The sequence below is a fragment of the Pituophis catenifer genome, unplaced genomic scaffold, assembly GCF_029215685.1.
Source record: "Pituophis catenifer annectens isolate HBS135680 unplaced genomic scaffold, rPitCat1.0.hap2 SCAF_4, whole genome shotgun sequence".
Lineage (NCBI taxonomy): Eukaryota > Metazoa > Chordata > Lepidosauria > Squamata > Colubridae > Pituophis > Pituophis catenifer.
Window position 1 is genome coordinate 39,834,512 of NW_027256884.1, and position 17,066 is coordinate 39,851,577.

At 37.9% G+C, this 17,066-nt stretch overlaps 1 protein-coding gene across 1 annotated transcript in view; it reads right to left on the minus strand.

Moving 5' to 3' along the window:
• The window catches only part of TUBGCP5 (tubulin gamma complex component 5), a 30,853-nt gene extending 29,092 nt beyond the window's left edge, over window positions 1-1,761 (minus strand). The window contains exon 1 of the mRNA XM_070942671.1: window positions 1,482-1,761. Within this exon, the coding sequence (XP_070798772.1) occupies window positions 1,482-1,654 (173 nt within the window). The 5' untranslated portion in view covers window positions 1,655-1,761. The remainder of the gene's footprint in view (window positions 1-1,481) is intronic.
• Between the last annotated feature and the right edge of the window lie 15,305 nt (window positions 1,762-17,066).

Here is a 17,066-nt window from a genome sequence, read left to right on the forward strand (position 1 = left end):
ATCTATTTGCTGATAGGCAAATTGCAAGGGGTCTAGCAGTGAATCTGTGATGATTTTGAGATGGGCCAGCACTAAGCTTTCAAAGGTTTTCATAACTACCGATGTCAGAGCAACCGGTCATTCATCTCCTTGATGGATGGTTTTTTAAATGCAAGGAATATGATTATTCCTTACATATTTAACAATTTTTCCTTTCTGTAAAGCATGTAGCTTCTACAGTATCTCAAGTTATAATTTGCTAACAACTTCTGGGTCTACACACTGCAGTTTTAAATTTTGCTCTAAGAGAAAAACTATAGGAAACAAACTGCAATGCTTCAGCTTATGAAAGATGACAGGCTATTACCAAACTATTATAGTTTAACCCAACATATGAGCTAAGACAGTGTCCAGATGTTGGACCAAACACTCTAAGGTAAGCCTGCTTCAAGTTCTACATGAAAGCAGGATGGGGTTTTTTTTGGGGGGGGGGGGGTAATAGGAGGAGGAAGAAGTATTAGATATGTACACCACCTTGAGTTATTTATAGAAAAATATAATAGGCAAGATACACACAGAAAACACAAATCAAACAGGATAAATAGTGGAGACGCTTTCAGGAGCATTGCTTTCAGGCTAGCTAGTCTGGGTCCTCTCAATTGGTAAATTCACTAATCCAGTCTGAAATCTTGCTACGGTAGTATCCTTTATGCAATATAGGCAGTCCTCAACTTACGACCATAGTTGAGCCCAACATTTCATTGTTATGTGAATTTTGCCCCATTTTATGAACTTTCCTGCCACAGTTGTTAAGTGAATCACTGGAGCTGTTAAGTCAGTATCCTGGTTGTTAAGCGAATCAGGCTTCCCCATAGATTTTGTTTGTAAGAAGGTTGCAAAAGATTATCACATCACCCTAGGACACTGCGATGGTCCTAAATATGAGTCCATTCCCAAGCATCCAAACTTGAATCATGTGACTATTGGGGTGCTGCATTGGTTGTAAGTGTGAAAAATAGTCATAGGTCAGTTTTTTCAGTGCGTGGTAACTTTGAACAGTCACTAAACGAACTGTTATTAAGTCGAGGACTACCTGTAACCCATCAAAGTAAATCAGGGCTGGGCATGCTGTCTGAAGGTGACAGCGTTTCACAAACCTAGTTGGGTCTAACGACCCCATGCTGTCAATACCTTCTGAAAAAACAATCCTCTTCACTCATGGGGAGAGGAAAGCGGATCTAACGCGATCCTGAGGTCTTCAAACTTGGCAGCTTTAAGACTTGTGGACTTCAACTCCCAGAATTCTCCAGCCCATAGCTGGCTGGAGAATTCTGGGAGTTGAAGTCCACAAGTCTCAAAGCTGCCAAGTTTGGGGACCCGAGTGGAAGCCAACCGTCCGCGTGCCTTTTTTAATTTCCCCTCGCGCCACCCGCCCCAAACTACCGCGAGACGAGATGCCTCCGTTCCCCCCCCCCCGTCCCGCGGGCGCACGCCTAACGGACCTGAAGTTGGACCAGGCGAAATTTAGCGCCGCTTGGAAGTGGCCGGATGTTTCGGGGCTCCGCTCGTCCAGGCCGGTTACTTGCCGGATGAGCTCCCGTACCGCTAGGTCTTGCTCTTGGTCAAAGCGGCTCCAGTGAGCAGGCGGAGTCGTGGCCGACGATGCCGTCGCCATGACGGGCCGAGGGAAAAAAAAGAGATGAAACCGGGAGAGGTGGGAGGGGAGCGGCAAAAAAAATTGGCGCTGCTGAAGTACTTTCTCTCTTTTGTCACATTCCGAAGGCTCCGTTTATTTCGGTGGCCTGTGCGGCTCACATCTCGCGAGATTCTGCTCCTCTTTTCGTGGTAGGGAAGCGCTTTGCGTGAGAATCTACGCATGCGCCCCTTACTTCCCACGCTCTCGCTTCTTCCGCCTCCCTCAGCCGCCCCCCCTCTTTTCCCAGAAGGCGTGTTTGAGGAAAGGGTCTATAATTTTGCATTGCGGTTTTTACTGCTGTTTATTTCGTAGTTGATTTCTGTAATTGCTTATAAAACTTTGCCTTCGTGTCTGATTGAATAATTGATTAATTATTCAATCAATTATTCTAATTGAATAATTAATTAGAAATATACCGGTCGAAACCATCTCTAGCACTTAGGCGACCTTGATCCAGAAACTAACTAGGGCCGGCGTCTTTATGTGATTAGGTCCGACATAATTGCTGGGCATAGACTGAGAAAACTAGACTGGGTCGGTCGTGTTTTTGATCCTTTGCATGTTTACTCTAGAGTAGATTGTTTCCGCAACTGATCATCTGCGGAATAGAAAAGAATGAATATAACAACAGAACAGAATAGAATAGAATTCTTTATTGGCCAAGTGTGATTGGACGCACAAGGAATTTGTCTTTGGTGCATTATGCTCTCAGTGTACATAAAAAGACAAGTTACATTCGTCAAGAATCACAAGGTACAACACTTAATGATAGTCATAGGGTACAAATAAGCAATCAGGAAACTCAATATAAATCGGAAGGATACAAGCAGCAAAGTTAACAGTCATGCAGTCATAAGTGGAAGGAGATGGGTGATGGGAACGGTGAGAAGACTAATAGTAATAGTAATGCAGCCTTAGTGAATAGTTTGGCACTTTGAGGGAATTATTTGTTTAGCAGAGATTATATTGTGATTTTGTGTTTCATTTTTTCAAGTCAGTTGTGTAGAGATGCAAATGCCATAATAAAAATCGTAAAAATAATGTGATGTACATTAGCATGTACAATATTCTAATTATTGCCAGCTCAGATGCCACTAAGAAAGAAGACTTAGCATCACAGTGTAATGAGAATGTCACTGCATTGTGTTTTTTTTTAAAAGGCAAATTTTATGCTTGAAATTAATAAGGAAATTAAAAATAAAATAAAGTTAAATGGAGAACCGGTACAGAGATGGCTAAGTCTTGGTCCAGCACCAGGAGGTCCAAGTAGTAGTCCCTTTACAAGAGAAATTGTGTGACTTTGGGCCACTCATTTTCTCAACCCGTACAGAGGAGAAATAGGAGTATATGTTACATAAAATGTTGAAATACAAATCATACAAATAAGTATCATGTATAGTTGTGACCACATTTGAAAAATGATAATTGTAAAACTGGAAATGCAAGGAAAGGGGCTAGTGCAGTTCTAGGGGGAAAAAACCAAAACAATATTAGAGCCTTTTAGATTGAAGAAGCTAGAGGAGAAAGATACTACCGTAATTCAAACAATGGTGTGAAAAGTATAGTTAGAGGTTTTTCTCATTAAAACCAAATGAAGGACCTATGGTACAACAATATTTTACTCAAATACAGTACATTTAGTATAAAAACAATGGAATTAACTGCCACTAGCTATAGTGAGGCCACAAATATAGGTAGTCCTCAACTTACAACAGTTCATTTTGTGACTATTCAGAGTTATGACAGCACTCAAAAAAGTAATTTATGACCGTTTTTTACACTTATGAACTTTGCAGCATCCACATTGTCATATAATCAAAATTCAGATGCTTGGAAACTGGCTCATGATGGTTTTAATGTCCTGGGGTCAAGTGACCCACCTTTTGTGACCTGGCAAGCAAAGCAAATACAGCCTTGTTACTAACTGCAGTGATTCACTTACTGGTGGCAAGAAAGATCGTAAAATGGGGTAAAATTCATTTAACAACTGTCTCACGTAGCAGCAGAAATGTTGAGCTCAATTGTGGCTGCAAGCCAAGGACTACCTATATAAAGGTTTAAAAAATAGACTGTGCAAATGCATGGGCTGAGATAGGTTTGGATCTACATATATATTAAAATATGGAATAAGTTTGTGCAACTATAAACTAAAGTTAATAAACTATAATATATAAACTAAAACTAAACAAACCATTTTGTGTTGTACTAACTTTATAAACCAAGCCATACTATTTTAACTACTATATTTGTTTTTATTTAGCATGTCATATAAATAAGGCCATTTTGGATTATGAACCACTTTTTTGTGTGAGTGATGCAAACCAATCTTAGAAATTTATCTGAACAACATTGTTGGTTACAATTAAACAGCCATTATGTAATGTAGTTTAGTTTTTACATGCTGGTTGGTTGCGCTCTGCCAAGATTTCACATTAGAGTTTGATATAAAACCTGTATACTGTATTAAAGAAGTAGTGCAATGTGTAAACATAGGAAATATGACAGGTCCAAAATCACCAAAACCATGATCGCTTTGTCTTTATTTGAAGTCATAGCCTCAGACTCGCAGCCCACTGGATTTACGGATTGTAACAGTAATTTACAATATCTGTACCCTGAAATAATATTTTACATGATCTGGGAATGCTGCCCATCAAAGTCAAGGCACTGAACACAGCATAGATGAGCTTGGGGGCATGTTGGGGCATGTGATATGTTCCAGAAAGAACAGCTGCATAGTGGCAGTGGGTCTGATCAGCCAGGCTGCCTAGAAGCATTGCTGCAATTTTGTTCTCAGCAGGCATTGCTTCTGGGGTTGTCCTCAAATCTCCAGGGAGGGACAGTGGGGAGGTAAGGCTTGGGTAAGATTGGATCTTCCCTCCCTCCCTCCCTCCTTCCCTCAATTTTTTTCTATCCATGTTGTTTCACAGTGACTAGATTCAGTATAGCATCCCAAAGCCAGTCCGGTTCATATCCTATTTCTTCACATCTGCACAAAAGTTTCCCACACTGACTTTCCAAGAAGAGGTGATGCTAACACAAGTCAGGATACTCCACTATTCCATTCCCAGCTTCTCAGTTTACAGCCTCTCCATTGTGACATTGCTACAGCAACATTTCTTCCATTTGAAAAAATCTCAGGTCAATTCCCCATCTTTCTATTGCCATTATAAAAAGAAAATAGAAAAAAAATGCTTCCGGTTATTAATCAAAATCATTATTTTGCTCTATTTCACAATATTTTTATTTAATGCATTTACTGGAACTTGAGCAGTAGTTTATGATTACTATACACACACACACATATTTTTTCCTTACTAGTATCAAAGATAGATCAGTTTTTCTGAAAGGAAAGGGAGACTCCATAATCAAATAGCTTATTGGTTTTTACCCTTCCTCAGTATGGTTGTAGAAATGGTTATGTTTAAAAAAATATGTTGCCAACCAATTCTCATTGTGTTGCAAAATGAAGACCTTGTCTTGTTTATGCAGTATTTTATGTATACTGAACATTTGAAAAGAATCATTGAAATTGCTCTGAGCTCTGGTTGAGGATTAAATTGAAGAACAGTCTTTTAATTCTTGTTGGGAATGAGATCTGACCTTTATAAATGCTAATTAGCAGTCTTCTTGCACAGCCTTTTACACAGATTTATATTCATTTGGCTTGCAGTTCTTTAGTAGGTTTCACTATTTTTACGTCAACCAAAGCTTACCAACATGAATTTATTAGTTATGTTTGTTTGTATGCTTCTTACAAAATGTAAATAGCAATAACTAGATCTTTTTTTTAAATACAGCAATTTGTTGCAATTTAATAGCATTGCCATCTTCTCTAGGCATTCTTTTTATTCAGTTCTTGTTAATAAACTCTGTACCATGTGATGGCCGAATATGGCTTTTTCAGGCTCGTGCCTTGGTGTGCATATTTTCCAATGAGACAAACCGAGACAGGAAGATCATTTTATTACAATTTATCAGAATATTCAGACAAAGGGGATTCCTCATTCAAAGAGGGAACCCCGATCTTTAGCTTACATGCCCTTTTATAGTTAACATAACAAAGAAATCTGAAAGAGGAAAGTTGATTGGACAGGATAATAGCATATATGTTTATTAAAATGAAGTCTGAAGGGGAATAAATTGTAAGGAGAAAGGTTGTTTAGGGTTCACAAAAGAGATAAGCCAGACCCCAATTTGTACTAACGAACTTTTCTTATCAGGAGCTAGTCTCCACCTTGTTTATCAGTTTAGGAATGTTAAAAGCTAATAAATCTTGAACATCACTTTAAAAGAAAGAATATAAATCAGATTAAAATACAAAGTAACTATGTTAGTTAATAAATATTGCTTAGCGCATTGTGAGCGCATTGTAAGCCGCCCTGAGTCTCTGGAGAAGGGCAGCATATAAATCAAATTAAAAAATAAAATAACAAAACCTATGTTATTTGTCCATCACATGTTCATTTAAAGTGACATTTAAATTAAACTGATAGTAAAATTGTAGGCTTACATGAAAAGCTGACTAGCTTTTGAAGGCCTGCTGTTTCTTTCTTCCATAACCTGATTCCACAAAGAATTGTGTGTGAAGATATTCTGAAGCTTCTTATGAATGTCATGTTCCTTACCTTTCATCTGGAAAAGGAGATGGATTCATACCTATCATATTGAGCTTCAGAGAAGTCAAATTAGCCTATGTCTAAGCTATAGTGTAGTTATTTAATTTATCATAGTGCATTAATCTAAACTTGTAAGTGGATCATTAGCTTCCTAATAGACAGGAAGCAGCAGGTGAAGCTAAGCAGAATCACATCAGATTGATTGATTGATTGATTGATTGATTGATTATTTATTTATTTATTTATTTATTTATTTATTTATTTATTTATTTATTTTATTAAACTTGTATGCCGCCCTCTCTCCCAAAGGACTCAGGGCGGCTCACAATGATAAAAAACACATTCAGTATTCAGTAAAATTCAGTATTCAAATATAAAAACCAATACAATCCCCTTTAAAAACCCCTTCAGTCCAATTCGGCCAGGACAAATAGCCATGTTTTGACGTCACGGCGAAAAGAGCGAAGGTCAGGGGCCATCCGGAGCTCCAGGGGGAGCTGATTCCACAGAGTAGGTGTGCCCACAGAGAAGGCCCTCTCCCTGGGAGTCGCCAGCCGACACTGTCTGGCTGACGGGACCCCAAGGAGTCCCTCCCTGTGAGAACGCACCGGGCGATGGGGAACTGTCGCTGGCCGCAGATGGTCTGCCAGGTACCCCGGGCCTAAGCCGTGTAGGGCTTTATAGGTAATTACCAGCACCTTGAATCTCACCCAGAGGACAACCGGTAGCCAATGCAGGTCGCGCAGGAGGGGTGTAACATGAGAGTGTCGGGACATTCCCATCACTACCTGCGCGGCCGCATTCTGCACCAGCTGAAGTCTCTGGGTGGTCTTCAAGGGCAGCCCCATGTAGAGAGCATTGCAATAGTCGATCCGGGAGGTGACGAGCGCATGAGTAACTGCGCAGGTCATCACGGTCCAGGTAGGGGCGCAACTGGCGCACCAGACAATACCTGTACAATTAGCACAGGGGACCCCCAAGGATGTGTGCTCTCTCCACTTCTCTCCATACACCAATGACTGCATCTCAAACGACCCATCTGTTAAACTACTGAAGTTCACAGATGACACAACAGTGATCAGTCTCATTCGAGACGATGATGAATCCACATACAGACGGGAGATTGAACAACTAACCTCGTGGTGCGACCAGAACAATCTGAAACTGAACACACTCAAAACCATAGAAATGGTGGTGGACTTTAGGAGAAACCCTCCCATACTACCACCTCTTACAATACTAGACAACACAGTATCAACAGTAGAGACCTTCAAATTTACAGGTTCTACCATATTTCAAGATCTAAAATGGACTGGTTCTATAGGGCAGGTAGTAAAACCGGCGGGAGGCTCCGCCCACCGACCCTGATGTCATCAGGAGGCTTCTTCGCATGCGCAGCCCCATTGCGAACTGGTAGTAAAGGTAAGTAGAACCCACCCCTGGTATCCTTGTTAACTCTCAATACTTTTTTTTCTCTATGTATTCTAAGTGTGTGTGTGTGTGTGTGTGTGTGTGTGTCAGGGGTGGGTTCTACTTATCTTTACTATTGGTTCGCAATGGGGCCGCTCGCGCTTCTGCACATGCACAGAAGCTTCCTGATGACGTTGGGGTCAGTGGGCAGAGCCTCCTGTGGTTTTACTATCAGTTCTATAGAACCGGTCCAAACTGGGGGCAATCCACCACTGGTGTGTAGCATATGTATATGTGCATGTATAAGTATGGGTGTATACAGTATGTGTGGGTGTGGGTGTATATGTTTGTGTGTATGTGTACATTTGAGCATGTATTCACCGAAAAAAGTGACAATAAAAGTTATCTTGTCTTATCTATCATCTTTGTGGGAAATAAAAAGGCAATATCCTCTGTAAAAGGTGTCAGATTTGTTATTTATGATAGACAGCAATATCTAAACATTTATATCTAAACATATACCCATTTTGTTGTTGAATACTTATACATTATAAGAAATGTTTATTGCTGTACATTATGTACAGCATTATGATTTGATTGCTTATTTGTACCCTATAACTATTATTAAGTGTTGTACCATTCTGTTCCATTCTGTTCCATTCCATTCTATTCTATTAGAATTAGATAAATGTCTACAATAAAGACAAAATATGTAATTTCATAGAGCATACAAGCCAAAAAGTTGAGACTGTATCCTGGTTCAAACCCAATGGAGGTTTTATAGAGATTAAATTGGATTTAATCCCTACCGAATAGTCTGGAAATAGAAATGGATAACCATTTTGAAAAGCTGAATTTCTATACTATTAATGTTCTTTTGTCAGGTTCAAGGGTCAGCAATCTATTTCCTCAAAGATATTTGATAGATTTCCCTTAAGATACAGGGTATTTTGTGAATTAGTCTCCTAGCAAGATAATATGAGAGAGAAACTTATTATAGGGTCTGAAGAGCTGGGTTTCTACTGGTTCTAACATGGAGGCCACTCACTACCCACACTAAAAAATGTTTCAAAAACAGGGTGCATTTGAAAGAAAAACAACTTTTACTTCTTCAGTAAAAATTTTAACAAAAAGGATAAAAAATATTCCAGAAGAGTAAATAATTGAAATAATGCAACTAATTCCTATAAATTTTTGATACCATATATATAATATGTATACAGCATATAACATATATACTGTACATCATCCAGAGTCACTCTGTAAGATGGATGGTAAAATAGATAGATTAGAGTGTGTGTGTTTGTGTCAGGCCCACATCTTTGGCTTGTCACCACCCTGGCATCCTGCCATCAAAGGACTGGGGGGGAGACTTGGGAGGAGGACACAAATGGTCAATAAGCCTGTATGCATTTTTGTGGAAATTTTGGAGGGGCTTGACAGCTGAAGAAAAGCAGATCACTGTGAGACTGGTTTATGCCAAAGCATCTTCAAGGCTGTTTGCCCTGAGTGTGGAAAGTTACCAGCACAAAAACCTCAGCATTCCCAAAACATCCTGGCAGCATTGCATTGGCTGGATTTGGACTGTTCAAGGGGGGGACAGACAGGACTGAAATAAATAGTTTTGTCTTGTTGCGCCGGAAACTCAGATTCTGCCTGACTTTACTGCAACCAGCATCTCTTAATAAAAATACCTTCCACTTCAATCAAATGGAGTCAAGGGTTTTTCTTCCCTAAGGAATCAGACTGGGGCAGGTATGACAGAGAGAGAGAAGATGGATGGATGGATCAATGTATGTATGTATGGATGGAATAGACCTTGACTTACAATAATAATTGAGCCTGCAATTTTGGTTATAAATTGTGATAGTTTTATGGCAGGTATCAGTTGACCACTCAATTTTACAATCTTTTTTTAGGTGATCATTAAATGAATGCCATGGTTGTCAAGTGAACAACACAGTTATTAAGCAAACCTGCTATGGGGTGAGTTTTGCCAAAATCCAGAAGTAAACACCATTCCAGTAAAAATTTAAGTCATGGTCATATGATCACAAATACTGCAAATAACTGTAAATGTGAGTCAGTTGCCAAGCATACAAAATGCAGTCATAAGACTGTGTTGAGGTGGGAGGATTGAATGTCATAACTCCAGAACTGGGTTGTAAGTTCCTTTCTCAGGGTCCGTCATAACTTTGAAATAAGTGACAGCTCATAAGTCAAGGTCTACCTGCACACAAATCCTACTACTTTATATTTTACGTCTAATGCCACATCAGTTTGCATCTAAGGCTCACTGTGATGTCAACAGCCTTAGAGTTCTAGGAGAAGCAACTATGGTATTATATTTCTGCAAGCACCTCTCTCCTTTTTTCTCTCTTAGAGAGTGTACTTGTGCCTGTGCACCATTTTTTTTCTGAGTTTGATTAATACACATTATTAGCAAATCTTCATGCAGAGATAGCAAAGATAAGATGCCTTCCCACAGGATGTTTACTACTACCTGTAACAGCTTCAAAGACATGTTTCCCTCCTACAGATTTTACCTTCTCTTGGGAGGTATGTAAGAGTTCTGGGTTGTAAACAGGCATGCTCAGAGGTACAATTTCTTCCAAGAAATGATGACAGCTCAGTTCTGGTTGATGCAGTAAAGATGGCTTTCAAGTTATTATTTTAATATGCCTTGCATTTATACAACTAGAAAGGCCTAATGAATTATCTTTTCCTAATATCTTGACTCTTTCTCCATTACCTAGAACATGGAAGTATTGTATTATGAGAAGTCTGCAGTTTAACTGCCTGAGATGACAGCACTGATGTTTGTTTTGCTGGAATTGCCATAATTCAACAGAAGCAGTTGATTACAATAGAAGGAAAGAGAATGGAGAAGATTGGTTCCTGTTGATAAAACTAAATTCTTCATGTAATCTGTTTAGTATTGGGGGGGGGAGTTTGAATAAGAACATAGGGAGTCTTTGGTGGAAACATCTGCTCAAGAGGATGTAGTTTCTTGGTTTCTATTTTCCCCTAAAGAGAATTCAAAATAGTATAATGCAACTTAATATACTTCCACCACTCCTTCAGACTGGTGTAGGTTGGAGGCATTAGTGACAAAGTTAATATCATTTGGTGATGGCTGATAGGTTCATTTGCAGTAGCAAAATAAAAACTGAACTGCCCAACAAGAAATGCTACCATTTGACTATGTCTTCTGTGGCTATCATATAGCAATGTAGAAGTGCCACAGAATATATTTGATGGATTTTAAGAGTGTATATTAGCCATAGGTATCAGGATGCATATCATAAGCAGACTATACTGGAAACTGAACTAACAATTTGGGACAGTCTTGATAGGGGAAGGATCTTTTAAAGATATTGATTTGACCATCAGTGTTAGGCTTATACTCTTAGGTATTTATACAACGTAAAAAATTAACAAGTCGATGCAAAATATAGAATACATATTCATAAATGTATGCATATGCAAAATGCTGCTTCATTTTATGAAAGCAGCATTATGCAGAGTGGTGAAAAAGAAAAATTTGAAGCTTAGAGATTTGAACTAGGGCACAATATCTTATTGAATCAGCTAGATTAAGCAAACATCAACATGTAAAGTTGACATCACAATAAGTAAAAAAAAAGTGAGAATGATGTAAATTTAATCTAGCAAATAGCACAGTTCCATTTAGTTGCATATGAGACCACTTCTGTTATAATAAAATGTAATAATATATTTTGGATAATATTTTACCAGTTTACATATGGAACTATTTAAAATAGTTTCTTGAATTAGGTGATCATTTAAAATGATTTTGTCTTATTTCTACCTCAATGTATGCATTTATTGTCCTTTTATTCCAGAGTGATTTGTAAATCATGAAAACTGTAGTTCTGTCACCTATACAAGGTGTTTTATTTGTAACCATTATGAAATACTAAGTCAGGAGGACAGTGATTAAAAAAGATTTCTAAAAAAGAATTATTCGATTCAAAGACCTGTTCCTCTATTTGCCTTAACATTCTTTAGTTTTCACAGTTTTGTAACAAATTAATTTCAATCAACAATTCAGAAAATAATAACAAGTTTTCAAATACACAAAGTTTCTACTTATGCTGCATGATAGGCAAATGTGGAGGAGAAGGAATGAGCAAAAAAACTGATTTCATGTTAAAATACTAAGCTGAATTTAAGAGTATAAGAGAAAATGCCAAAATAATTAGATTAAATTCTGAAGTTCTTTTATTTTTAGGATGTTGTGCATAAGACTGCTATGATAGAAATAAATACCAGTTGACCTCTATATTTGAAAATATAATTATACGTTTAGTATATTTAGCACCAATCTCCTAATTTAAATCATAAAAGACTTTTGGAAGGGAAAACATTATCTTATTTATTTTATATGACTATCCATCTCATATACATGATTCCTGGAAACTAACAGTTAAAAAGAGAATAAAAGCATAATTAAAAAAAATAAACCAAAATTAAAAAGAACAGAAATAAAATAACATAGCAGCTGAAACCACTCATTTATTTCAAGGATGACCAAGAATCAGGTTCACCCATACTATCATGGCTCATGTTTATCTTATTAGTTTTTACCTGAAATAGCTATTGTTCACTCCTACAGGTAGTCCTTGAGTTATGATCACAATTGAGGTCAGAATTTTGGTCATAGGGTGTCATTGACATGTGGCTGTCTTGCTCAATGACCCAATCCCAGCTCTCGCCATTGCAGTCATTAAGCGACCATGCAGAGGTGCCTCAGAGGTTGGGGAGAGGCTTTGGGAGACCCACCAGGAGGTTGGCATAGCAATAACACTTATGTACTGCTTCATCATGCTTTAAAGCTCTCTCTAAGTAGTTGAAAACATATCAGCATATTTCCCCCAACAATCTGGGTCCTCATTTTACCAACCTTGAAAGGATGGAAGGCTGAATCAGCCTTGAGCCGGTCAGAACTGAACTGAACTCCTGACCCTGCAATACTGCATTCTAACCACTGCGCCACCAGGAAATCTGTTGCGGGCCAGAAGATCTTGGCCAGGTAGGCCCAACAGCATTGAAGTCTCCTCCCTCTCCCCCAGTCCCGAGTCAACTTGCCTTCTCCCTATGCCACCACACCTGGAAGGCCTCAGCTGGTTAGGACTAGTGGCATATGAGCCTCCTGTTTTCCTGCCCCCTCCCTATATACACACACTGTAGGGAGAAGGTCAGGCTGATTGTCTGGCATGATGAACAACATTTGGGTTGGAGGTTCCCTATTGTATTATATTTTGAGAACATATTCCATTAATGACATAAATTACTAATTGTGATTCTGGAACATATGACATATAGTTCTTTGTAAGAAGCAAGAATCCATCCTAAACTCAGCATTGTATCTTAATATGTTAAGCATTTTGAGGAAAATATTTGCAGCCTGTTTTACAACACAGGAGAGGCATCTGTGAGTATTAACAGAAGCAATACTCCCACACGCCATTGAGTAAGTGCCTTCTTCACCTTCTGTTCTTAAAAAAGCACACAAACTGAATGGAAATAATCAAGTTCATAAGAAAGCCTCAAGGATATATATAAAGTGGCATTTAAAGAGATGTTGTAAAAACAAAGAGAAAATAAAACAATTGTTAAAAAATAAATTGCTGTTTGCCACACAATCTTTCATCTTTTCAGCACTATCTGCTGTCACATTGGGTGCATTCACTGGCTTTCAAATGCCAATGAAGTTCTAGAAGTTTAATAAGACATAAGAATGTATGCTAGCAAATAAAGATGATTAATGGTAATAAAGGAAAAGGAAAAAAACAAACTAACAACTATCAGACCACAAACAATATATATCCTTTCATTTCACTAAATAAATATTTCTATATTCTATGCAGGTTTCACCTTTTGTCAGTACTAGAGTTCTCATATGGAAGTTTTCTGTGAGTTAGTTTAGTGTACCTATCTTTAACATAGGAGTGGACAACTATTTTGGATAAGTGAGCACTTCTAAAATTTTGAAAGCATATTATGGGCATTTTCTCAAGATGGCTACCATGGAAGCGTTGTCTATTTGTGAAGTGGCTTTGATGGTAGTCATAAGCCGTTACCAATACTTATAAGACAACATATTTTTCTGCTGTCCCTTTTTGCTGATGAAGATGCTGTTTTTATTGGGCGCTAGGCAGATAGGGACCTTCCAAACAAAGCACTGGACTGCTATCACTCAATTTTTATTTTTCCTAAATGGGTTTGTATAAAGCCTGGAATTATTCTTGTATAGTCAGTAAAGATGATTTGCAGTATGCTGCATTTTCAATTATTTTCAATTATTGCTTTTTAATGCTGGTTCTACACTCACATACCAGCTGGCCAAATATTTTCATCAAGTTATAGAATTGCACAAATTGTTTAATTAGATGTTATTTTAATTGTCTTATTTTTTTTCTAATAACAAAATTTTATATTAAATTATTTCTTTTATTCTGCTGTAAATGCTTGTAATAAAAATATTTGATTTGATTATTTTTAAACTTAAAAAGTTTTTGAAGTATTAAAATCAGATGGGGGTGTATACTGAGCAAATACTAAAAGAGGCTTCCCTGGGCAGATAGATATTCAGCTGCAACATATTGGCATATTTTGGCTTTGAAGATGATCAGAAAATAGCTTTAGTTTATTAAATTGAAGTTAAAAACTCATGTGTTATGGCATTTAAATCACAAGAGAGAAAAGTCCCTGGAGAGTCTCAGTCGCCCAAGTCACAGTTGTCTCAAAGGTGCTTTTTGCTTCAAAAGGCATCTGGACTGTTTTTTTCCTTGAGGAAGAAGAAGAAAAGTTTCTCTCCTCATTGAAAGGAAACTTCTTCTTCCTCAAGGAAAAAACAGTCCAGTTGCTTTTTGAAGAAAAAAAAAGCACCTTTGCAATGAGCAGAAAAGGCAACTTGGTATTTATATAATGGTTCGCAGGACACATATACAACCTTCCCAGATTTCCTGTATAATTTTAACAGGGCCAGAGCATTCTGTGTAAGCTCAAAGTAATACAAAGTATTAAATTCATACAGTATTAAACAGAATGTAAATGTTTTAATTCCTGTACATTTTCAAGAGAAGAATCAGTGCTATAACTCTTGTGACCCCTTTATCTCCTGAATTAATCTCTTTTACATCAGGAGACAAAGAGATCACAAGTAACTGCAGCACAGATTCTTATCTTGATTTATTTCCTGCTGTAAGTAGTTTAGTGAATGCATTTAGATCTGTTATTCCAATTAACGTTCATTAGGGGAGTCAAAATTCAACATTCAGGGAGTTTACTATATTGGTAGTAACTATGGCTCAGCAGATAAGCACATTCTGTCTTGCTTCAAATAATAGTTGATTATGGCCAAACTGACACATCACATAAACTAGACAGAATATTCTTGGCCCATAGGATTAAAAGTTCTGCCTATTCTAAATGATATCTAGTATTTTCCTTAGAAAACAAGGCTCATAGCTCTGGAATACTTTTGACCTTTGTTACATGAATTTCTCAAATTATAGCAGTAGTCATGAATACACTTTCAGTTTTTAGTAAGCATCTATAGATGATGCTTGTAAGGGATGTGGTGGCTCAGTGGCTAAGATGCTGAGCTTGTCGATTGAAAGGTTGGCAGTTCAGTGGTTCGAATCCCTAGTGCCACATACGGGGTGAGCTCCCGTTACTTGTCCCAGCTTCTGCCAACCTAGCACTTCGAAAGCATGTAAAAAAATGCAAGTAGAAAAATAGGGACCACCTTTGGTGGGAAGGTAACAGTGTTCTGTGCGCCTTTGGCATTTAGTCATGCCGGCCACATGACCATGGAGACGTCTTCAGACAGTGCTGGCTCTTTGGCTTTAAAACGGAGATGAGCACCGCTCCCTAGTGTCGGGAATGACTAGCACATATGTGCGAGGGGAACCTTTACTTGTACCTATAGATGATGCATCTGGTTAATTACTTGTGCTTTAGTTACATCCATATTGGGTTACTGTAAAATAATCTACTTAAAGGGGACTTGAAAAAGTAACTAAAAACATCCAATAGTAATTTTCATAACTAAGGGATAAAACATGGTTTATAAATCACATTGGCTCATTTACACAACAAAGAAGCCACCAACTGCCCACACACACACACTCATTTTTATGTAGGATGTTATATGAGTCAAAATATTTGTCAGACTTTTATTAAATACTATGCCTTGGCATCTGCAGCCCTTGCAGGGTTTTCCAGTCAGCTCACAAATTTGAGCTTCCCTTGAGCATCTTCAATCCACAGCTGATCATTGAGAAAGACTCCTTAAATAAGATCCATTATGTTTAATGGACACCATTTTACATCTTCATAAAGAGTGCTATAAGAGCTGACCAGTGCTATAATCTTCCTTGAAAAATTGTTCTTCTGCATTATTATGAAGTTTTAAAAAGCCCACATGGAAGCAGTTTTAAAGAAGGGCTGTTACAAAGTAGGGGAGAACTAATTACTTTGTATCAGAGGTGGGTTTCAGCAGGTTCTGAACAGTTCCGGAGAACCGGTAGCAGAAATTTTGAGTAGTTCAGAGAACCGCTAGTAAAAATTCTGACTGGCCCCACCCCCATTTATTCTCTGCCTCCCTCCTCTGAGTTCCAGCTGATTGGGAGGAAATGGGGATTTTGCAATAACTTCCCCTGGATTGGGGAGGGAATGAAGATTTTACAGTATCCTTTCCCTGCCATACCCACCAAGCCACAGCCACACAACCAGTAGTAAAAAATTTTTTGAAACCCACCACTGCTTTGTATCTACTTTAGAAGCCTTTAAACAATCAAAATCAAGCCTTTAATGTGATTTCCATTATTATCACTGGAGTCTTAAAGCCTAATTGTGTGTGTACCTGCACACCATTCCCAAATGCTTGCAAACACTTGTGTGTAGAGAAAGTATATCAGAAGTGACATCCTCTTCACCAAAAGACAAAAGAATCTCTTCTCATTTTATATATACTTTATTGACTGTTATTAATGATGCATTTCCAAGTATAGTTCAGAATGCTGAGAAATGTTACTTTTAAAAATCTAAATGGATTTTAAAAAACCTTCTCATATGGCCCTATTTACATTTATGTGACCAAGTGAAGTTGCCCTTCTGTTTGTCTCATGGAATACATTTATGATTTATATATTGCATTTATTATTTATATATTACAGTACATTTAGAAAAATCAAGGAACCGGATGTTCTCTGCAGCAGAAACCAAGAATTCAAACTTTCTTTTATTCATCAATATACATCTTCAGTTAAAGTGACCCATTTAGAGAAATCTACAGCTTGATTTTTTTCCTGTTCTCTAGATATCTCTTT